Source organism: Nansenia antarctica (assembly GCF_963989245.1).
Source record: "Nansenia antarctica genome assembly, contig: SCAFFOLD_229, whole genome shotgun sequence".
Taxonomy (NCBI): domain Eukaryota; kingdom Metazoa; phylum Chordata; class Actinopteri; order Argentiniformes; family Microstomatidae; genus Nansenia; species Nansenia antarctica.
The window spans coordinates 64,877-89,876 of record NW_027663446.1 but is presented as its reverse complement, the minus strand read 5'-3'; the positions used below and the strand labels follow the sequence as shown (position 1 = coordinate 89,876).

At 47.6% G+C, this 25,000-nt stretch overlaps 1 protein-coding gene across 1 annotated transcript in view; it reads left to right on the top strand.

Annotated features, from left to right (window-relative positions):
- Window positions 1–25,000, top strand: part of slc39a10 (solute carrier family 39 member 10) — a 55,768-nt gene that overhangs the window by 15,919 nt on the left and 14,849 nt on the right. The window contains exons 4-6 of the mRNA XM_080550803.1: window positions 13,319–14,047; window positions 14,079–14,894; window positions 21,779–21,953. Of these exons, the coding sequence (XP_080406929.1) occupies window positions 13,319–14,047; window positions 14,079–14,894; window positions 21,779–21,953 (1,720 nt within the window). The remainder of the gene's footprint in view (window positions 1–13,318; window positions 14,048–14,078; window positions 14,895–21,778; window positions 21,954–25,000) is intronic.

The window sequence follows — 25,000 nt, the reverse complement described above, 5'->3', positions numbered from 1 at the left end:
AGTCCTGACAGCAGATAGGTAGAGACTCTGCAGTCCTGACAACAGATAGGTAGAGACTCTGCAGTCCTGACAGCAGATAGGTAGAGACTCTGCAGTCCTGACAGCAGATAGGTAGTGACTCTGCAGTCCTGACAGCAGATAGGTAGAGACTCTGCAGTCCTGACAGCAGATAGGTAGAGACTCTGCAGTCCTGACAGCAGATAGGTAGAGACTCTGCAGTCCTGACAGCAGACAGGTAGAGACTCTGCAGTCCTGACAGAAGATAGGTAGTGACTCTGCAGTCCTGACAGCAGATAGGTAGAGACTCTGCAGTCCTGACAGCAGATAGGTAGAGACTCTGCAGTCCTGACAGCAGATAGGTAGAGACTCTGCAGTCCTGACAGCAGATAGGTAGAGACTCTGCAGTCCTGACAGCAGATAGGTAGTGACTCTGCAGTCCTGACAGCAGATAGGTAGAGACTCTGCAGTCCTGACAGCAGATAGGTAGAGACTCTGCAGTCCTGACAGCAGATAGGTAGAGACTCTGCAGTCCTGACAGAAGATAGGTAGAGACTCTGCAGTCCTGACAGCAGATAGGTAGAGACTCTGCAGTCCTGACAGCAGATAGGTAGAGACTCTGCAGTCCTGACAGAAGATAGGTAGTGACTCTGCAGTCCTAAAAGCAGATAGGTAGAGATGTCAACACTTGTGTGGATTTAAATCCTGTTACCACGGTTACGGCAGTTGTTGACAGAAATGTCAATGTCAATGTCAATGTTAGCCTTACACAAAGAAGCAACTGTACTGTACAGAGATACTATTTCCTTTCCTAATCAAACATGTTGGGGCAGCTGTGTCTCAGGAGGTAGAGGCTGGTGGAGGTAGAGGCTGTGTCTCAGGAGGTAGAGGCTGTGTCAGGAGGTAGAGGCTGGTGGAGGTAGAGGCTGTGTCTCAGGAGGTAGAGGCTGTGTCTCAGGAGGTAGAGGCTGTGTCTCAGGAGGTAGAGGCTGTGTCTCAGGAGGTAGAGGCTGTGTCTCAGGAGGTAGCAGCTGTGTCTCAGGAGGTAGAGGCTGTGTCTCAGGAGGTAGAGGCTGTGTCTCAGGAGGTAGAGGCTGTGTCTCAGGAGGTAGAGGCTGGTGGAGGTAGAGGCTGTGTCTCAGGAGGTAGAGGCTGTGGCTCAGGGGGTAGAGGCTGTGTCTCAGGAGGTAGAGGCTGTGTCTCAGGAGGTAGAGGCTGGTGGAGGTAGAGGCTGTGTCTCAGGAGGTAGAGGCTGTGGCTCAGGGGGTAGAGGCTGTGTCTCAGGAGGTAGAGGCTGTGTCTCAGGAGGTAGAGGCTGTGTCTCAGGAGGTGGAGGCTGTGTCTCAGGAGGTAGAGGCTGTGTCTCAGGAGGTAGAGGCTGTGTCTCAGGAGATGGAGGCTGTGTCTCAGGAGGTGGAGGCTGTGTTTACCACTGACAGACTGATAAAGAAGAAGAGTAGTAGATAATGCCTAATACCCCCCCCCTGTTCCAGGTGCTGAAGGAGGATAGACATGCTTGCTCGCTTTCTTTGCTTTTATTTTATTTTCTTCGTTTTCTTTTCTGCTATTTTTTGCCTACCCTGCCTGCTATCTGTCAACGTTGCCTACCCTGCCTGCTATCTGTCAACGTTGCCTACCCTGCCTGCTATCTGTCAACGTTGCCTACCCTGCCTGCTATCTGTCAACGTTGCCTACCCTGCCTGCTATCTGTCAACGTTGCCTACCCTGCCTGCTATCTGTCAACGTTGCCTACCCTGCCTGCTATCTGTCAACGTTGCCTACCCTGCCTGCTATCTGTCAACGTTGCCTACCCTGCCTGCTATCTGTCAACGTTGCCTACCCTGCCTGCTATCTGTCAACGTTGCCTACCCTGCCTGCTATCTGTCAACGTTGCCTACCGTGCCTGCTATCTGTCAACGTTGCCTACCCTGCCTGCTATCTGTAAACGTTGCCTACCCTGCCTGCTATCTGTCAACGTTGCCTACCCTGCCTGCTATCTGTCAACGTTGCCTACCCTGCCTGCTATCTGTCAACGTTGCCTACCCTGCCTGCTATCTGTCAACGTTGCCTACCCTGCCTGCTATCTGTCAACGTTGCCTACCCTGCCTGCTATCTGTCAACGTTGCCTACCGTGCCTGCTATCTGTCAACGTTGCCTACCCTGCCTGCTATCTGTCAACGTTGCCTACCCTGCCTGCTATCTGTCAACGTTGCCTACCCTGCCTGCTATCTGTCAACGTTGCCTACCCTGCCTGCTATCTGTCAACGTTGCCTACCGTGCCTGCTATCTGTCAACGTTGCCTACCGTGCCTGCTATCTGTCAACGTTGCCTACCCTGCCTGCTATCTGTCAACGTTGCCTACCCTGCCTGCTATCTGTCAACGTTGCCTACCCTGCCTGCTATCTGTCAACGTTGTGTGGATCTTTTCAAAGAGAGTCGATTTATTGGAGTATCCTCTCCAGAGGCGACTCTCCGCACTCGAGGATCGCTAGGCTAATGGTGCTCCCAGCCACGCAAGCCTTTGAAGAGGATTTAAATCAAAATCCACACTTCCACAAAGCTAACGAGGCAGGTGACGGATGAATTATCCCCCCGGCCAAACTACTGAGAAGCAGCCGGCTGAAGTCCTAGCTGGCGTCGTTAGCAACAGACAGGTCGAGCGCTGGTGTCGTTAGCAACAGACAGGCCTGAACAACGCAGAGATAAGAGTCAGAGATACGAGTCAGAGATACGAGTCAGAGGCGCAGCGAGCTGACATGACTCCCAAGGCTTAGACCTTAATCTTAATCTATCTTTATGCAACCGGCCCCTGGTCTTATTTAGTGTTGGCCAGGCTGACCTCTGTTGATGGACCGGCCAGTCCTAGTCCACAAACACACACATACCTGTACACAAACACACACACACACATACCTGTACACAAACACACACACACATACCTGTACACAAACACACACACACATACCTGTACACAAACACACACACACATACCTGTACACAAACACACACATACCTGTACACAAACACACACACATACCTGTACACAAACACACACACACATACCTGTACACAAACACACACATACCTGTACACAAACACACACATACCTGTACACAAACACACACATACCTGTACACAAACACACACATACCTGTACACAAACACACACATACCTGTCCACAAACACACACAGCATGTTGCTGTTCCCACAGCAGACTACAGAAGCGAGTCACCCTGACCTGATATCTGAGATGAGCTTGTTATTGTGTGTGATCACATGCATTCCCCACACACACACACACACACACACACACACACACACACACACACACACACACACACACACACACACACACACAGCCGTACCCCTAGAGGCCTCTCAAGAAGGAGACCTTATGATGTGGATCAGTTGACTGGCGATGATAGTTATATATGGCTCATTTACTAGTCTACACAGTACACTCTGTGTGTGTGTGTGTGTGTGTGTGTGTGTGTGTGTGTGTGTCTCAATGGCAGGGTTCCCGTGCTGGTCTTAAAAAAGCCTTAAAGTCTAAAATCCAGCAATCCGATCAACAAGGCCCTAAAAAGGTCTTAAGTTCCAGTTATTAGGTCTAAAGAATGAGGTGCTTCTAGGTCTAAAAAACGAGATCAGCTTGTCCTGCAAGGTAGTCAGTCCGACCACGTCTATTTACGCGGAAATGAATCAAGCTGGAACCCCAAAAAAATGCCAATTCGCTGCCCCCACGAGAAATGATTGGCGAACGAAGCTACGGCAGGATGACAAAAAGCTATCGTATGGTGTCGCGAAGAGGTCTAAAATTCTATTCAAAGAGGTCTAAAATGGTCTTAGATTTGACTTGTTGAAACTTGTAGAAACCCTGCGATGGTTAAAGTGGCTTTGTAGCTGTGCTCCCCCAAATACCATCTCCCCTGACCCTGTCCTGTCCCGTCCTGTCCCGTCCCTGTCCAGGGGTGTGCAGATGAGGTGGTCACAGCCTCCAGGCAGGAGAAGTTATCAACACCATGCTCTCCAGAACCCACTCCTTCCTGGACTGGTCTGGGTTAGAGGTTAAAGGTTAGAGGTTAGAGGTTAAAGGTTCCACATGTGCGGAGCGGGGGAAACCATTGGTACTGTTGGTACCGTTGGTACCGTTGGTACCGGGCTGAATCAGATTCACAACCAGTAACCAGCGTCTCAGAGCTTATTCATTGCATAAAACATAGGTGTCGAGGTTTAGAAGCTAGGCTGCAGGTTTAAAAGCTAGGCTACAGGTTTAGAAGCTAGGCTACAGGTTTAAAAGCTAGGCTACAGGTTTAAAAGCTAGGCTACAGGTTTAAAGGCTAGGCTACAGGTTTAGAAGCTAGGCTGTAGGTTTAAAAGCTAGACTGCAGGTTTAAAAGCTAGGCTGCAGGTTTAAAAGCTAGGCTACAGGTTTAAAAGCTAGGCTACAGGTTTAAAAGCTAGGCTACAGGTTTAAAAGCTAGGCTGCAGGTTTAAAAGCTAGGCTACAGGTTTAAAAGCTAGGCTACAGGTTTAAAAGCTAGGCTGCATGTTTAAAAGCTAGGCTACAGGTTTAAAAGCTAGGCTACATGTTTAAAAGCTAGGCTGTAGGTTTAAAGGCTAGGCTACAGGTTTAAAAGCTAGGCTGCATGTTTAGAAGCTAGGCTACAGGTTTAAAAGCTAGGCTACAGGTTTAAAAGCTAGGCTACAGGTTTAAAAGCTAGGCTGCATGTTTAGAAGCTAGGCTACATGTTTAAAAGCTAGGCTACAGGTTTAAAGGCTAGGCTACAGGTTTAAAAGCTAGGCTGCATGTTTAGAAGCTAGGCTGTAGGTTTAAAAGCTAGGCTACAGGTGTAGAATCTAGGCTGCAGGTTTAGAAGCTAGGCTGTAGGTTTAGAAGCTAGACTACAGGTTTAAAAGCTAGGCTGCAGGTTTAGAAGCTAGGCTACAGGTTTAAAAGCTAGGCTGCAGGTTTAAAAGCTAGGCTGCAGGTTTAGAAGCTAGGCTGCAGGTTTAGAAGCTAGGCTGCAGGTTTAGAAGCTAGGCTGCAGGTTTAGAAGCTATTAAAAGCTAGGCTACAGGTTTAAAAATAAAAATAAAAATAGGAAGCCTTTTCAACTGTGTGTGTGTGTGTGTGTGTGTGTGTGTGTGTGTGTGTGTGTGTGTGTGTGTGTGTGTGTGTGTGTGTGTGTGTGTGTGTGTGTGTGTGTGTGTGTGTGTGTGTGTGTGTGTGTGTGTGTGTGTGTGTGTGTGTGTGTGTGTGTGTGTGTGTGTGTGTGTGTGTGTGTGTGTGTGTGTGTGTGTGTGTGTGTGTGTGTGTGTGTGTGTGTGTGTGTGTGTGTGTGTGTGTGTGTGTGTGTGTGTGTGTGTGTGTGTGTGTGTGTGTGTGTGTGTGTGTGTGTGTGTGTGTGTGTGTGTGTGTGTGTGTGTGTGTGTGTGTGTGTGTAAGCCTTTTCAACCAAGATCTTGAAATCCCAACAGCTGGAGCAGGCCATATCACAACTGGGTTACAGATGTCAACTTTTAGTTGTCATATTTGGCAGCCTGGGCCATGTTCATAAGCTTGTTGTCAGAGTTGTTCAAATGGCTGGTCTACCTAAGAGAAGCTAAACAGTTAGCAGAGTATTTGCTCAGTATCTGCTGTTATTGGAGCCGCTCAATATGGAGAAGGCGATGCTTCTTGTACCCATGAGCTGGATTTTTTTTTCTGATTTACAGTGTTGATACTGTATCTGTCAACTAGGGCTGCCACAAACGATTATTTTCATAGTAGACTAGTCACCGATTATTTTAACGATTAGTCGACTAATCGGATCATAAATTACAGCTTAGCGCACAATTACTCAATCGCTCTTATTTAGCTATCATCTTCTAAATCAGCTTCTAAATTTAGCTTGAAGTTGTTAGTTGTTGTTGTAGGCATGTGCTAACTAAAAATAAAGACAATTAAAATGATTGTTCACTCAAAAACAGATATTTTAATGAACTTTGCAGATTTATTTCTGGCATCACTTGCATGTAATGTAATGTAAAGAGTAGTAGAGGGTGCAAACTGCTGAGTAAAATGAGGTAGGCTAGGCACTAGGCAACCAAAAGAATACAAAAACAAAAATAAATACTTGTACAGAGTACAAAAGTTTTGCTTTGCTTCACTCATCTCATAGTAGAACGCGCCTTCTTAGCACTGTAACGTTAAGACAACATTTTTTGCTATTTGATAAGTATCGCTTTGATGACAACGTAAAATAATGTAAGAAGGCTTTTAACGTAACGATATCGTTAGCCAATAACAAGCTAACTAGCTTACCGAGACAAGCCATCGTCTTCCTCGTCATCTGCCACAACGTGCTTCCTTTTTAGATGCTCGCGCATCATAGACGTGCTGCCATGATAAGCGAGTTCAGCTTTGCAAATTTTACATTTTACATTCTTTTTTTCAACGTTGTGGTTGAAATGCTCCCACACTTTAGAGGTACGAGGACAGGAAGACATTTCTCTGTTTGTTTTTCCGGGGAAGTCACGTGTGCCCCGGATGACCGACACTGCGCATGTACATCAAAGACACTGGGAGACGCTAGCCAGTGGCAGCTTCAGGGAAGAAAAACGAATGCTTATCGAATGAAATGAATGGTCTTTATTGTCATTGATATAGTACAGGTACCAAACAACGAAATTTGGGAGGGGGGGGGCTCCCCTGGTGCTAGGCAAAAAAAAAAAAAACGCTTATTTCAGCTCCCAAAAAACATGCGACTACGGCGATTACCAAATATGTCGGCGACGATTTTGGTAGTCGACGTCGTCGTGACTAGTCGACTAATCGTGGCAGCCTTACTGTCAACCCACTGGTATCATCTGGTGTGAATAACATCCTGTGTGTAGCATAACTGGTTGTTAATAACATCCTGTGTGGAGCATAACTGGTTGTTAATAACATCCTGTGTGTAGCATAACTGGTTGTTAATAACATCCTGTGTGTAGCATAACTGGTTGAATAACATCCTGTGTGTAGCATAACTGGTTGTTAATAACATCCTCTGTGTAGCATAGCTGGTTGTTAATAACATCCTGTGTGTAGCATAACTGGTTGTTAATAACATCCTGTGTGGAGCATAACTGGTTGTTAATAACATCCTGTGTGTAGCATAACTGGTTGTTAATAACATCCTGTGTGTAGCATAACTGGTTGTGAATAACATCCTGTGTGCTGCATAACTGGTTGTTAATAACATCCTGTGTGTAGCATAACTGGTTGAATAACATCCTGTGTGCAGCATAACTGGTTGAATAACATCCTGTGTGTAGCATAACTGGTTGAATAACATCCTGTGTGTAGCATAACTGGTTGAATAACATCCTGTGTGTAGCATAACTGGTTGAATAACATCCTGTGTGTAGCATAACTGGTTGTTAATAACATCCTGTGTGCAGCATAACTGATTGTTAATAACATCCTGTGTGGAGCATAACTGGTTGTTAATAACATCCTGTGTGTAGCATAACTGGTTGAATAACATCCTGTGTGCAGCATAACTGGTTGAATAATAGGGCTGCAACTAACGATTATTTTGATAATCGATTAATCTGCCGATTATTTTTTCGATTAATCGGATACAAATGAAAAAAAACAGATTTCTTTTGCAAATTTTATTTTATGTTTTCTAAATCAGCCAGGCCTATACATATACATGTGCAAAATGAATAAGTATTAATAAAAAACAATAAATAATATAAATAAAAAAGGCTTTGCTACATCAAATAGGTTTAACAACAGGCCATGGACTATGGCGGTACATTGTTTCAATAAAGTAGTTGAACTCTAGCTCAATACATGCATTGTTTTAGGTAATAACTTTGCTTAATGTAAAGGTCAGTAACCCAAAGTGCAATATAGGCTACAGACAAGACACTAATGTTTTTATATAACAGATATGCTCCAAAACAATGCAATGTGTCCTCTCACTCCATACAATAGGCTAGGCGACAGTCAGTGCCTCACTCTAACTCACGGGTAGTTTGGTAGGCTACCACTAGCTAGCCTTTAGCTCATCACCTCTGCTCTACCACTGACGTTAGCCAGCTAGCTAAATACACTTGTCATGCAATATTGAATTCATGAATGCGAGCAAACACTCACTGGCTATCGCATTACATTACAGTCATTTAGCTGACGCTTCGCCAGAACTCACAAGTGCATCTCCTTACTAATACAAGTGACTATGAGCATACTCCGGTGTCTATTAAATGTAGCCGCCGCGCCGGCTCCGCAAGACAGCGTGGCGTGCGTCAACAGGAAGTAGGTTTGTTATGGAACAAGACCCGACGAATCGATAATGGGATTCGTCGCCAACGAATTTCATTATCGATTTTTATCGATTTCATCGATTCGTTGTTGCAGCCCTATTGAATAACATCCTGTGTGTAGCATAACTGGTTGAATAACATCCTGTGTGTAGCATAACTGGTTGTTAATAACATCCTGTGTGTAGCATAACTGGTTGAATAACATCCTGTGTGTAGCATAACTGGTTGTTAATAACATCCTGTGTGTGGCATAACTGGTTGTTAATAACATCCTGTGTGTAGCATAACTGGTTGTTAATAACATCCTGTGTGTGGCATAACTGGTTGTTAATAACATCCTGTGTGTAGCATAACTGGTTTAATAACATCCTGTGTGTAGCATAACTGGTTGTTAATAACATCCTGTGTGTAGCATAACTGGTTTAATAACATCCTGTGTGTAGCATAACTGGTTGTTAATAATAATAATAATAATAATAATAATAATAATAATACATTCGATTTATATAGCGCTTTTCCGAGGCTCAAAGACGCTGACAATATGGGCAAAACGGAAAACACAGAAACAACAAGCAACAGATAACATGAGCACATAGAACACAGAGGTAACGAACGGGGAAGGGGAGGTTGTATGCATGTCCATGGGGGGAGGGGGGTGGCAGGGTGAGGGGAGATGGTTAGGGATAGGGGAGGTTGTATGCATGTCCAGGGGGGGGGCGGGGGTGGCAGGGATGGGGGAGATGGCTAGGGGTAGGGGAGGCTGTAGGCGTGGGAGAACAGGTAGGTTTTGAGGTGGGATTTAAAAGTGAGGAGTGAGGGTGAGTCTCTGAGTGGTTGAGGGAGAGAGTTCCAGAGGCGGGGTGCGGCTCGTGAAAAGGCACGGTGACCGAAGCCTTTGAGTTTTGAGGGTGGGACAGTGAGGGGAACAATGGATGAGGATCGGAGGGTACGGGTAGGGCGGTGGGGGAGAAGGAGGTCAGTCAGGTAAGGGGGGGCCAGGCTGTGGAGGGCTTTGTATGTGAGGATGAGGACTTTGAATTGTATACGTTCTTTGATGGGGAGCCAGTGGAGAGAGTGGAGGACAGGAGTGATGTGGTCACGGGAGCGGGTGTTTGAGAGGAGGCGTGCAGCAGAGTTTTGGACCATCTGGAGTCTATGGAGGGAGCGGGAGGTGATGCCGGTGAGTAGGGAGTTGCAGTAGTCGAGGCGGGAGGAGATGAAGGCGTGGATGAGGGATTCAGCAGCGGGGGGGGAGAGGCAGTGTCTGATTTTTGCAATGTTTCGGAGGTGGAAGTAGGATGTCTTGACAATGGAACTGACGTGGGGATCGAATGAGAGGGTGGGGTCCAGAATGAAGCCGAGGTTGCGAGCCAGGGGGGAGGGGGTGATGGTAGTATCGTCAATGGTGAGTGTGATGGGTCCGGTTTTATTGAGGGTGGATTTGGTGCCGATGAGGATGACTTCGGTCTTTTCACTGTTCAGTTTGAGGAAGTTGTGTGTGAGCCAGGTTTTTATTGCGGAGATGCAGGTTTCGATGTGAGTGAGGGGTGGGTTCTGGGTGGAGTTTGTGGTGATGTAAATCTGTGTGTCATCAGCGTAGCAGTGGAAGTCCAGGTTGAATTGGCGAATGATGTGACCGAGGGGGAGTGTGTAGCAGAGGAAGAGCAGGGGGCCGAGGACTGAGCCTTGTGGGACCCCCTGTGTGACAGAGGAGGAGGAGGAGGTGTGACCGGAGAGGGAGATGAACTGGTGTCTGTTGGTGAGGTAGGAGGTGAGCCAGTCCAGGGCGGTGCCCTCAACACCCAGTTGACGCAGCCTTTGAAGGAGGATGGAGTGGGACACTGTGTCGAAGGCTGCGCTCAGGTCTAGTAGAACTAGGATGTTGAGGGCACCTGAGTCTGCAGAGGTGAGGAGATCGTTGATTACTTTGACCAGGGCTGTTTCAGTGCTGTGATGTGGGCGGAATCCAGATTGAAGGGGTTCATACAGTTTGTTGGATTGGAGGTGGGAGTGAAGTTGGGCAGCGACAACGCGCTCAAGGGTTTTGGAAAGGAATGGTAGGTTGGAGATGGGGCGGTAGTTGGAGAGATTGGCTGGGTCAAGAGTGGGCTTTTTGAGAATGGGGGTAACAGCGGCAAGTTTGTAGGTTGAGGGGACGTGGCCTTGGGATAGTGACTGATTGAAGAGGGCAGTGAGGTGGGGGATGAGGGCAGGGAGGCAGGCCTTGGTCAGGGTTGTAGGGAGGGGGTCGAGGGAGCAGGTGGTTGTTTTGGAGGCGGTGATGATAGTAGTGATGAGGGAGGAGTCAATAGGGGAGAAAGTAGTGAGAGGAGTAGGGGGGGGGTAGTCAGGAGGGGGGAAGATGACAGCAGGGGGGGCGGGGGTGGTGGAGTTGGAGATGGAGGCAGTCAGTGAGCTATTGATGTGGGAGATCTTGCTGTTGAAGGCGTGGAGAAAGGAGTTGCAGAGGTCAGGGGAGGAAGTTGTGTTGTTGTCCGGGGGTTGGAGTAGTGTCTTGACAGTGGAGAAGAGGGTGCGGGGGTTTCGATTGGAGGTGTTGATGAGGGTGGAGTAGTAGGCAGATTTGGCAGCTTGGAGTGCGTCACGGTAGGAGGAGATATGTTGCTTGTAGACTTCGGCATGGACAGTGAGGTGGGTTCTATTGTGTAGTCGTTCAAGTTGGCGGCCGGTCTGTTTCATGGTGCGTAGTTCAGCGGTGTACCAGGGGGAGGAGGTGGTGAAGGAGACAGTGATGGTTTTCAAGGGGGCCAGTGAGTCAAGGGAGTCAGAGAGAATGGAGTTGAGTAAGGTGGCATAGTCTTCCGGGTTGGTGGGAGTGGAGTCAGTGGGGAGGGCAGAAGATATGGACTGGGATAGAGTGAGTGGGTTGACAGATTTTATGTTACGGAAGGAGATGGTGCGTTTGATGGGGTGGCGCGGTAGGGGCAGGGGGGCAGAGAAGAGGATGCAGTGGTGGTCAGAGAGTGGGAAAGGAAAAGGGTGGGGGTTGGATATGGGTAGGGAGGCAGAGCAGACAAGGTCGAGTGTGTGGCCTTTTACATGGGTGGGGAAGTTGATGTGCTGGGTGAGGTGGAAGCAATCAAGGAGAGAGAGGAAATCAGAGGTGAGGTTGGAGTTGGGTTGGTCGACATGGATATTAAAGTCACCGGTGAGTAAGAGACGGGTAGAAAGGGAAGAGGCAATGGTGAGGAGTTCAGAGAGATCAGACAGAAAAGAGGGGTGTGGCTTCGGTGGGCGGTAGAGTAGAAGTGCAGTTATGGAGTTGGGGAGTGAAAAGGCGAGGTATTCGAAGGATGACATGGGTGGGAGGTTGAGGTCCAGTACAGTGACAGTTAGGGTGAGTTTGTGGAGAGCAGCGAGACCACCCCCTCGCTTGGAGAGGCGGGGTTTAGCGATGTAGGTGTAATTAGGGGGGGTGGCCTGGTTGAGTGAGTAGTAGTCCGAGGGTTGTTGCCAGGTTTCAGTGAGGAGAAGTATGTCCAGGTTGTTGTCCAGTATCAGTTCAGATATGACAGGGGATTTGTTGGAGAGAGAGCGAGTGTTCAATAGTGCAAGGGAGATGGATGGGGGAGCAGGAGGGAGAGAGCGGAGGTTTGAGGGGTCAGCGGTGCGGTGTGGGGTGATGACAGGTGAGCGAGAGTTAGTCCAGAATGAGGGGATGTTTGTGCCTTCAGGGTGGTGTAGAGTCCGGTGTCGATGTTGCTGGGGGCCTCGGTGGATGTAGCGGCGGCGGCGGAGAATGCCTGCCTTGGTGGCGGCGGTGGCAGCAGCAGCAGTGAGGCGATGGTTATGGTTCAGTGAGTGAAGGTCAGTGGCAGTATAGGTGAGTATGGTGGGCGGGGGTCCAGGGCAAAATGATAGGAGCAGCAGGAGGGTGAGTCCAAGTTGGAGATGAAACCAGAGTACAGGTGGGAGCAGTTCAGTGGATAGGTTGGGAGTGACTAGTAGTTGGTGGGCAGTGAGTTGTGTAAACAAGGCAGTGGACCAGAGTGACAGCGTGGTGTTGTAGTTGTTGTTGTCATCTGTATTGCCAGCCTGGGACTGAACCCGCGCGGCCAGCCAGCCTAACCGTGCCATGCCAGCGACCAAAACCTGCAGTAGTGAGTGAAGGCCGGGAAGGACTGACACTCACCTGCGGAGATGGCAACCCCCGAGCCGGGGAGGGAGTGGTGGCTACCTCCCGGGACGGGGGTAATAGCACAGCACAGCCAGGCTAGCGATGTCTGAGAGCGGCGCGCAGCGGGTCGGTCAGCAACACAGAGCCGGGGGACAGGAACGATGAGGCGGTGAATACTGCGGTCCGGTAGAGGAGGCGATGGATACTGTAGTCCGGTAGCGGAGGCGATGGATACTTGTAATCCGGTAGTGGAGGCAGTGGGAGGCGGGAGGTGAAAACAGCGGAGGTCGGCGAAAAGTCAAAAATACTTGGAAAAGAAAAGAAGAAAAATAAAAAGCGGAGACCTCCGGGGGAAGACGGGCACACAAAACAAGGTAGACGGCGAAAACAAGAAACCAGGACAGGATACAAAAAAAACAGGATACAAAAGACAAGACCGGGGGACAGAAGCGGCAATCACAACGCTTGACGCCAGCGTGCTCTGAACCCGGAAACAGCAAACAGCTACGGCAAACGCAACAGGACAATAACATCCTGTGTGTAGCATAACTGGTTGAATAACATCCTGTGTGTAGCATAACTGGTTGTTGGCTCAGCACTACTGTTACTGACTGTTTTCATAATTTCACAATGCACTGTTAGTATCTATGCCCTTTAGATATTTAAGCAATATCAAACTCGAGGTTGTGCTGTTATACTGAATATCAGCACGGCTGTGATTGGGTCGTAGGTACGAGGCCGCAGGCCCCGAATACCGAAGACAACCGCAGTCGTGCTGATGATATTCAGTATAACAGCACACCTCGAGTGTGATATTGCTTATAATGAACATTCACGTGGACATAACTAAAGCATTTAAAACGTGTCTCTTTCTCTCGCAGGCGTCCCACAGCAGCAGCAGCGAGGAGAAGAAGAAGATGAAGGTCCACGCCCACACCAAGTTCTGCTTCCTGTGCGTGGTGCTCACCTTCCTGTTCCACCAGTGCCACCGTTGCCACGGAGACGACGGGCACGGACACCACCACCACCACCACCACCATCACCACGACGGCGACCATAACAACAACAACCACGACCACAACGCGGAAGTTCACAGCGACCTCCAGATCTCCCAGGCTCCCTACGTGGTGGTAGGAGGAGGAGGAGGAGGAGGAGGAAGAGGAAGAGGAGGAGCCGAAGCAGAGGAGGAGGGGCGGGGGGGGGGAGGAGGGGCCCCCCCAGCATGGGAGGAGGAGGAGGAGGCGGAGCAGGAGCAGAAGTTCTACATCCGGCAGCTGTTCCGTCGCTACGGCGCGCAGGAGAGCGACCGTCTGGACTACGACGGCTTCCAGAGCCTGCTGCTCTCCCTGGGTCTGGGGGAGGTCCGTCTGCTGGGGGGGGAGGAGGGAGGGGAGGGCGGGGGGGGGGGCCGCCGCCCTGGGGCACGACTACGTGGCCCACCTCCACCTGCTGGACCACCAAGCCCATCGCGGCAGCAGCCACACACACCACACACACCACACACACCACAACACACAGCCAGGTCCCGCTGGCCCCTCCCCCCCCTGCAGCCAACAGCTCCTCCCCCCCACCTCCCCCTCCCCCGACCCTACAGACCCCCCCCCCGCGCGGGGACGCCACCACACACACCACCATGACCACGACCACACACACGGCGGTGACCACCACAACAACCACAAACATGACGACCTCAAACACGACGATGATGATCATGACCACAAACATGACGACCACAAACACGACCCTAGAGAGGTGCAGAGCGGTGACCGCCACCAGGAGCGGGACAGCGGTCCTGACCATGACGACCACGGCCGTCGTCAAGAGCACGGTCAGCAGCAGGGACTAGACCACAGTGACCACGACCACAATGACCACAATGACCACAACCACCAGGACCAACAGTCGCCGCCCGACAAGATGGCAATGAACCACACCCTGACGACCACAACAACCACGCCTGAACCCCACCACGACCATGACCACGACCACAAACACCCCTCCCCCCCCCATGACACATACACAGACCCAGACAGCCCGACCCCCCAGCCAGCCGAGGTCACCCTGGCGCCCCCCCCCCCCCTCCCCACTGGGCAGCCAGCCAAGGGGGAGGGTGGTGGCGCCACAGAGCCCCTCCCCCCTGCCACAGAGCCCCTCCCCCCCGCGCCCAGGAGGCCCAGGAAGCCTGCCAGGGGAGGGGGGGGCGGTAAAGGCGGTAAAGGCCAACGGGGGGGGGGCAGGAACAAGACGTCGTCGCCCCTCCCCCCCCCGCCCGAGCAGGACCACGGCGCTCACGACCACGACCACGGTCCCTCTCGTAAGGCCAAGAGGGAGGTGCCTGAGGGGGAGGGGCCTATGAAGAGGGAGTTGCCTGAGGGGGAGGGGCCTATGAAGGGGGAGGGGCCTATGAGGACTTCGGGTCACGCCGACCCTGAGGGAGACGACCACCAGCACGAAGAGGTGAGAGGTCAACAAGTGTTCTGCTAGTCTCCTACCCTAGATGGAGAGATGACTCACCTAACCAAGTATGTATAGTATAACTAACTGTATTGACAACAAGGAATATGCAGTAGGAATATAATTCATAGATTTGAAAAAAGCCTTTGATACTATTGACCATAACATCTTGCTGTGTAAATCAGGGTTTCCGTTAGAAAGAATTGCCGCCGGACATCGTGTCCGGGAAGATTTCGATTTACCGGACAAACGTGAGATATTCCGGTCATCATATTAAAATATAATATAGCTGTTTGTCGCGGTGATATCTGTTGTGTAGCGGCCTATATATGCCATTTAATGTCTATTTCTCATCCGATACGATTAGATGCGAGCTATATAATATATAATAATATAACATGATTCGCATGCGCGCTATGCCATTATGTCCAGCGCTGAACGGGCGCCTCACTGGGAACTGAACAGACAGCATCGATCAATGAACGGACTCCACATTACGTTAACTGAAGTTTGTTAAATTGTTTGGGATTAATGTGAGTTTTCTATTTTCTCTTTCCAGTTTTACCCTTTTTTAATCAATAAAACAACGTCATTTCTATAACCAGGTGGACAAAAGGAGTACACAGAAGCAGTTGTGCGCTTGTAGGCTCCTACCTGGTCAACAGCCTTTGCAGCATCTAGCGCGGCCAGGGCAACTCGGTGGGCACCACAGTGCACCTGAATGGAAAGCCCAGGCCAATGACGCGGGACAGCTCCACACCTCTCTCGCGGAGCACCTCCACCACTTTGTCAAATATACACTCTGTGCGGTCCCGCACATCATAATTGCCCAGAAAACATGTCTCAACTCTTCCTTTTATTTCCAACTTCACGTATATAATCAGCTTCTTGTCCACGGTGATATTTACTGTCTCATCAATGATAATTCCAATGAAGTCACTCCCCTTTAGCTTTTCATCCAGCTGATCCATCACAACGTCTTCCAGTGCCCTTTCCATGTCATCAACGGAGTCGCTGTGGCGCTAAATGCCCTCACTCAAGACAAAATCTGGAGCCTTAACTGCTTTCAGTAGCTCAGTCAGTCCCACATACTGATGACATGCGATGCCATTTTTTGCCATATGAAATGCAACTTGTAGCTGAGAGTGCAGCTTATTGTTAGCCGTTGCATTAGCCTGCTCACAGTGGCCTTTCATAGCGGTTTGCTGTTGCCTCAAACTGACCGCCGATATGTGCTCACTGCACCGCCTGTGATCAGTGAGAGCCGACATTCTCATATTCGTTTCTCCTCTCGTGAATCCGTTATTCCTCCCCGATTTTTTGCACGGTGAGCACTGCAGAACATTTTTCCTTCCTCATCTAAACGCAGCCAGGGGAAAGTTTCTTTCCATTCAACTCTGAACTCTGGGTTGCCAGATGGGCCGGGTTACCGCCGAATGGGCTACTGGGTTTAAGCGGTAATAGACTGGTTAGGCTGTAATCCCATCTGGCATCAATCCCATGTGGCACCTGACTATTACCGCTGTTTCGCATAGGCCGGTCTACACATTAGGAGTCATCATCATGCCGGTGTCAAATCATATAATAATAAAAGAAATACATAGCCTATATATTCGTCTTTTTTAAAATAGAAGGAATCAGAATGTGAACTTTAGCGAATTGTATTCACATTGTGCTTAGAGGGAATTATTTTCACCGGACAATATGTCAGACGACTTTTCAATTTGTCAGACTTCAACAAATTTTACCGGACAAAAACCGGTAATTACCGGTTAACGGAAACCCTGGTGTAAATTGGAAAGATATGGGATTAAAGGCGTGGCAATGAACTGGTTAAAAAGCTACATTTCCAATAGACAACAGTTTGTTAAGATAGGCAATCATACTTCATCATGCCTTGATATAACCTGTTGAGTCCCACAGGGGTCGGTGTTGGGCCCGTTGTTATTTATTTTGTACATAAATGACATTTGTAAGGTATCAACTATGTTAAATGTATTATTTTTGCAGACGACACCAACATCTTCTGTTCTGGAGATAATTTAAACAAACTTTGACATTAATAAACTCTCACTGAATGTGGACAAAACCAAACTGATGGTCTTTGGAAACCGCAAAATAGATACACAAGTGCAAGTAACAACAGACAACGTCAATATTGAACAAGTATATGAGATCAAATTTCTAGGAGTAATATTAGACAGTAAATTCTGTTGGAGATCTCATATAAGATACGTTAGATCCAAAGTATCAAGGAGTATTGCAGTATTGTGCAGGGCAAAACATATTCTGGAACAGAGGATGTTGTATACTCTATGTTGTTGTCTTGTCTTACCATATTTGAGTTGCTGTGTGGAGATATGGGGAAATGAATATAAAAGCACTCTAAAACCATTGATTACACTACAGAAAAAAGCTATGAGAATTGTACATAAGGTCGGATTTCGTGATCACACAAATAACTTGTTCCTAATGTCAAATGCCTTAAAGCTCATGGACTTATTCAAATTTAAACTGTCACAGTTAATGTATAAAGCAAAGACTCAAGAACTCCCAGGTAACATTAACAAATGATTTATAGAGAGGGATAAGGGATATCATTTGAGAGGTATGATTTTTGTTAAATACCAAAATGAGGAAAGGGAAGGTTGTTAATCTTCTGGAAACTAAGGTGTGGTTTTCTGTGTCTTTTTCTTCTGTATTACATTGTGGATACTGATGTTTGTTACTTATTTATTTTGTGTTGTTTCAGTATTAAGAATGAAAAAGTATTAGAACTGATGATACCGAAATATATGTATTAATTAACTGGATTATATAACTTAAGTATAATTGTTCTCACTTGAGAGTGAGGGATAGGGGGAGGACAGGATAAGCTTAGGCTTCATCCTACTCTCTTTCCAACAGTGATAGGCCTGTTAAGGCCAATGCACACGGCCTGGAACTAGCGGTCCTCCTGTACACTACAGCCTCAACTGTTGACCAAGTTGAACTCTCCTTTCATTGTGAGACTGCAGCATCTCGTAGTTCCACAACCAACCTCCTCCTTTTTACGTTATGGAAAATTAGTGGATGCTCAGCAAGCTACCTGTCTATGACCGAAAGACGCGTGTAAAATGTATGCTCCAGTCTCTCTCCCCGTTATGAGTGACTCAATTAATTTAGATAGACCAGTTGAAGTTTTCCCAATGGTCCCATTGTGATGCAATAATCCGTCGCACCACAAACTTTTACAAAATTTGCAAAATGTGACAGTGCGACAAAACTCGCACGCCGTGTGCTTTGTCCCATTCAAAACGAATGGAATCGAATTTTCGCCGTGCGATTAAAATCGGGGCCGTGTGCATTGGGATGCGATTTTCTCATAGACTTTCATTCAAACTTCAAAATGGAATGTTGTCGTGCAACAAAAATCGCACGCCGTGTGCATTGGCCATTACTCTACATCAGGCCTATTCAATTAGCGGCCCACGGGCCGCATGCGGCCCAGACGCGACCCCCGATTGGCCCAGCCATAAAAGTAGAGAAAAACGTATTTCGCGAGTGTTCATACTGTAGCGAACGGAGACTTGGTAGTGTAACTCGCCCCATGCGGGAATCGAACCCCGATCTCCCGCATAAACGACGACCGCGCTAACCATTAGACCAAGATAGTTAACTCCCTTGGTGGAGCTGTTAACGGGCCTCATACAGGATCGTTACCATACAATAGTAGCCTACAGAACGTGAATATAACACCAGGGCTCTCAAATGTCACGCATTGGGCGTGGCAAGGTGTGACGTGTGAGCGTGTGAACAGTCAACCCAATCAGGGCATTGTTTAATATAACGTTGCTAGACACACTTTAACAAACAATGCCCTGATTGGGTTGACTGTTGCTAGAGCGTTATATTCACGTTCTGTAGGCAGGCTAGCTAGAAGTCCGATATCAACTCCAAAAATGTCTTCGACTTTCTCCACCCTGAAACGCAAAATTGACGATGAAAACCGTCGGTTTAACCCTGCCTGGACTGAAAAATACGTGTTTATTTTACCACAAAGTCCAAATGCCAAACCGATGTGTTTAATATGCAATGAGTGCGTTGCGGTACTTAAAGATTACAATATTCGGAGGCACCACATGGAGAAACACCCGACTTTCCGGGCCAACTTTCCAGAGGGATCTCAGGAGAGGGCTGCAAAAGTGCAGAGTTTGATTGCATCCTACAATCGGAGCTGTACAACGATGGTACGGACATGCACAGCCCAAGAGAGAGGTACAGCAGCATCCCTTCGTGTTTCCTGGATCTTAGCAAAGAAGAAAAGGCCATTCACTGATTCTGAAACCATGAAAGACTGTATGCTGGCCGTCATAGATGAAGTGATAATTGACAGCAAAATTAAAACGAGTGTGTCATCTGCTATTAAAAACGTTCCCCTGTCAGACACTTCAAACATTCGCAGGGTTGAAATTCTTGCTACAGATGTGTTTGAAACACTGTTAAAAGAACTGAAGAAAGCTGATGTTATGTCTATAGCAGTAGACGAGTCCACAGACAGAACCGATATCGCACAATTGTGCATATATGTCCGTTTTTTTGACGGCAAATGCTTCCGAGAGGAATTGCTCGGTTTACTGCCGTTAGAAGGACACACAACTGGCGAGATAGTCTTTAAGAACATTTCAGAATTTTTCAAAGACAATGGTCTAGATATGAAGCGTGTGGGAATGCTTGTGACGGATGGGGCTCCATCCATGACAGGGAGAGTAAATGGTTTGACAGCACGCTGGTCCGCTGTTGCACCTCAGATAACATCCTTACACTGCATTGTGCATCAGACGGTGTTGTGCGCAAAACTCAGCGGGGAGCTTAAAACAACAATGGACAACGTGATGGCTACAATTAATTTTATTCGCTCCACTTCGAGCCTCCAACATCGCTTATTCCGCAAGCTGCTGTCAGAAATGTCTGCTGAGCACCACGACCTGCTTTTGCACAACGACGTCAGGTGGCTGTCCAAAGGCAAGGCACTGGAGCGTTTCTGTGATCTCAGAGAGGAGATTACAACTTTCCTCCGCAGCAGCAAGCAAACGAAGGCAGAAACACACTTGAATCGCATACTGGACGACAACTTCATGGCTGATGTCTGCTTTCTGAGCGACATGTTCAAACACCTGAATGACCTAAATGTGGGGCTACAAGGCAGAGACAAAACTGTGATTGATCTTGTGGAACAGACGCGCGCGTTTCAAATCAAACTGGACCTTTTCGCGGCCGACTTGTGCACCGGCAGAATGCTGCATTTTCCAACGCTCCGCAAATGCGTCTCATCCCCGGCACAAATCACAGATGTGATGACTGATTTCATTGCGAGGTTGAAAGAGAACTTTGCTGGTCGACTGGATGGGCTTGCTCTGCCCGCAGAGGTGATGGGCTTTGCCAGAGACCCGTTCACTGCTGCAATAGAAGGGGACTTATCCACCAGAGGAAAGGGAGTGGTGCCTTCCATCGACGAGGGGAAATTCGTACTTGAACTTGTTGACATGCAGTCATCCTTAACCATGGCACAGGAGCTTCGCACTAATGGACCTGCGAAGTTTTGGAGTGATGTCAACGTGCACCAGTTCCCTAACATTAAGAAAGTAGCAATCCATGTGCTCAGTATGTTTGGATCAACATACACCTGTGAAGCAAGCTTTTCACACATGAACACAATAAAAAGCAGCTCTCGTTGTTCTCTGACTAACAGTACTCTTCACCAATGCCTTCGGATTGCATTGACATCTTATGAGCCAAATGTCACTGCTCTTGTTCAGAATAAAAAATGTCACTTCTCACACTAAGAAAGTCAGCGGGGTAAGATTAGATTAGATTAGATTCAATGTTATTGTTTAACTGTAACTGTAACTTGTTTAATTGTGCACTCAAGGCATTGATGGTTATTTTCATTCAGTTAAAAGCACTTTGTGATGTGCCTGGGTCAGCTATGACCAAAATGTTTATTTTACAAAAGGACTTTTTTATTTATTTGTATATGTACACTTTTTTATGCACTTTGAGATGTGCATGGGTCAGTTGAGACCAAAATGTTGTTGTTTTACCTAGAAAGTGAAAAAAGTATTGCTATTAGGTTCTGTTCAATTACAGCTCTTTTATTGTGTTCAGTCAAGTCTTTTTGACGTGCCTGTGTCAGATGTTACCTAATTTAAAAGGAAAACTATAAATAAACTGCTTGTATTTCATTAGGCCTACATTCATTTGTGTTGGTTTGAAATGTGTCATTACCTGGTGCCTAGGCTACTGGTCGCTGAAAATGTCTGGCCCAGCAAAATTTCTTGGTTTTCAAATCTGGCCCAACTGAATTTGTAATTGAATACCCCTGCTCTACATATTAGTTATTTGTTATTTTATTATTTTAAATCGTGTTCGAAATAAAAGATTCATTCATTCATTCATCCATTCATTCATCCATCAGGGTATCCGCGGTGTCTTGAAAAGTATTAAAAGTTGATAAATCAATTTTGGGAAAATCAAGACCCTTAAGTATTAAAAAGTCTTATCACGATTTTATGAGGTCTTGAATTTTGTAGATATTTTTCTGAATTAGACTCTGTCCAAAGAGTTTGAGTCCTAAAAACTATTAGTAAAAGTTCATGAATTTATTAGTTTTATTAAAAAACAAAGATGAACCGGAAATCGTGTTGTATGATAGTGGTCTAGTCTATTGTAATCTAAAACTGTTAAGTTAAAGGTGTCACTGATGTAAACGGTTACAGCTCCAAGTGGCGGTGAGGTCTGGAAAAATATTGACAAGGTCTTTAAAAAGTCTTAGAAAGGCGTTGAAATTAACCTCAAGATTCCTGTATATACCCTGGTCTAATGAGTGTCTCCCCCCCCCCCCCCAGTGTCTGAACCTGACCCGGCTGCTGTCGTCCTACGGGCTGAGCCCAGCGGAGGGTCTGACCCCGGCCCAGTTCAGCCGCCTGTGTCCTGCGCTGCTCTACCAGATAGACAGCCGCCTCTGCATACGCCACTACCACACGCTGCTGCTGCCCCTGGAGCCCCCCCCCACCTCCCCTGGTACACACACACACACACACACACACACACACACACTCACACACACACACACACACACACACACACACACTTAGGGTTGGGTACCGTTTGGGTTTTATCCGGTACCGGTACCTAACCGATACTTTAAAAACGGTACCGGTACCAAAACAGTACTTAATTCGGTACTTTAGATTTTTTTAAATGACATATATATATATATAATAATAACACGGTCGACAACATTAAACAGCTTTTCACTTTTTTATTGCTGAGGCACAATATATATTAGTTAAATATACACTCAAATTAAAATAAATGAAAATAAACCTCCTGAGCCTTGGGGACTCCATTAAGCTGGGGGTGCCTATCGTTGGTACTGATGTCGAATACGAGTACACACTTGTTCGGCAGCCCCTCAAGGACATCAGAATATTCTTAGAAAAGGGATCTAGTGAAGAGGCCTGCATAGCCCCCAGAACCAAGAAGACCAAGAGGAAATATAACTCTGATAAACTGGAGCCCTCCACCTCGTCAAAATCCAACTCTGTTGCCGCTCAGCTACTACTACTCCCCTCCCCCTCTCTGGTCCATGGAATGGAATGGAATGGACTTTATTTGTCATTGCTACAGTACAGGTACCAAACAACGAAATTTAGGAGGGGTGGCTCCCCTGGTGTTAGGAAAGGATTTTTTTTTTTTTTTTTTTGAAAAAGCATAAAAGCATAAAATCACAAGAAGGTAAGGAGCTGGTTTACATCAATAAAGGCTATGTACACAATCCACTGTACTATACTGCACAGATAGTCAACTAGGGTTGTCATATTGCACAAGAGTATTTTTTCACATTATCCCCATGATGACATGACCAGATTTTTCAGACACAGTAGTAGGATAAGGACAGTCACAGTACCCGAATATCAAGAGATCCCCGATCATGTTGTCCACCTCGCAGAGACGCAGCCACACATCCGCACAACGTCATCAACAGACGCGTCGAATCCTGGAGTGCACTGTCCAATCAAAGGCTTGCGTTCGTAAACTCGCTCTGAGAGCGTCGCAGCGCACACTGGGCCCGACGTCATAAGGGGAGCAAGTCATTTGATTGGACAGAAGGCATTCCACGAGTGGTGATCAGAATTCCAGAACGAGTTTACGGAACGCACCCATAAGTCGAGCGTCGCGTTACGCCAACCCGCTAGCGGAAGTTGCTATTAGCAACCTTCTCGTTATCCTTCCGTACTCGCTGCTTTCACTGAGTGGAAATGTAACAGGCGATGTGACGTCACGAGTCACCAGTTGACACCGGACACCAGGGGACGAGATAGAAAAGTACCGAAATTAGGTACCGAAATCTCCTTTGCGATTCGGTACGGGTACATACCGAATGTAAAGTAACCGGTACCTACCGGTACCGATTTTCGGTACCCAACCCTACACACACTACCACACACACACACACACACACACACGCACACTACCACACACACACACACACACACACACACACACACACACACATACACACACACACACACACATTACCACACACACACACACATACACACTACCACGCACACACACACACACACTACCCCTGGAGCCCCCCCCACCTCCCCTGGTACACACACACACACACTACCACACACACACACACACCAAACACACACACACACACACACACACACACACACACACACACACTCTGAACACACGCACACACACACACACACACACACACGTCCCCAGCAGACAGGCTAGCCATAACAACGGCATCTCTGAACCCTGGATAACTATGGTCGCTATGGTAACTAGTGGTAACTATGCATTACTTCCTGCTTCTGAGTAGATTAGACGTGTTTCTCCCTCGCTCCTCTCATACCACTGCTTTCCTGCTTTTTTCTTGCTTCTTTTTTATAGTTTTAACAAACAAAAAAATATATAGCTTTTATTCCTACGATGCCTGCTATCTGTCAAAGTTGTGTGGATCTTTCAAAGAGAGTAGACTTATTGGAATATACTCTCCAGGGGCGACTCTCCGGACTCGAGAATCGCTACGCTAATGGTTCTCCACCCACGCAAGCCTTTGAAGAGGATTTAAATCAAAATTCACACTTCCCAAAGCTAACGAGGCAGGTGACAGCTGCAAAATTCACTGGACAGATGAATTATCCCCCGAAACTACTTAAAAGCAGCCAACTGAAGTCCTTGTTAGCACCGTTAGCATCATTAGCAACAGGTAGGCCCGAGCCATGGGCTTGCATGACTAAACAGAGCCGAGATAGGAGTCTGAGACACCGGCCCGCGGAGCAGCGAGCTGGCATGACTCCCAAGGCCCGAGATAAGAACATCAGAGTCACGCCAAGATTTCCCAGGCCCGGGAATCACGTGACTCCCCGGCCCCCCCCGGTGATTCCCCGGCCCGCAGACACGAGCTCAAGGTCACCCCCTCCTTCTTCTACTTCTCTGTGTGACATGCAGCGGATGAAACAGACTTCACCTCCAAAAGATACTTTGTTGATTGGAGACTCGGCGATCAGAAACGTAAGAGGTAAAAAATTACATATCCACTGTCTTCCTAACCTAACGGTCTCAGAAATAACTAAAGATTTGGAAGAAACACTGTCTAAAAACCCAGACACAAAGCGTCTTGTATTACACGTGGGACAAACCGATTCACGTAAAATGGGCTCAGTAGACTTGAGACGTGATTTCATGGAACTTTTCAATAGACTTGACAAGCTTAAGATTGAGACATTCATCTGTGGACCGCTACCCACTGTTGACAGAGGTAACCTGGAATTCAGCCGGCTCCTAAGCCTTAACACGTGGCTCTCTGGTGCGTGCCAACTTAAAAGGCTGAAATTCATTGACCACTGGAACATATTCTGGAGGCAGAGAGACCTATTCAAAAGAGATGGCCTCCACTTAAACAGATCGGGAGAATACCATTTAATGAACAACATACTCTTCAACCTCATAAACTCTGCTCCCCCTTCCCTCGATGCTCTTAAACCAACTGAAAGGCCTACAGCGCAGGATTCTTCAGACTCAGCACAGGCAGCTGAACT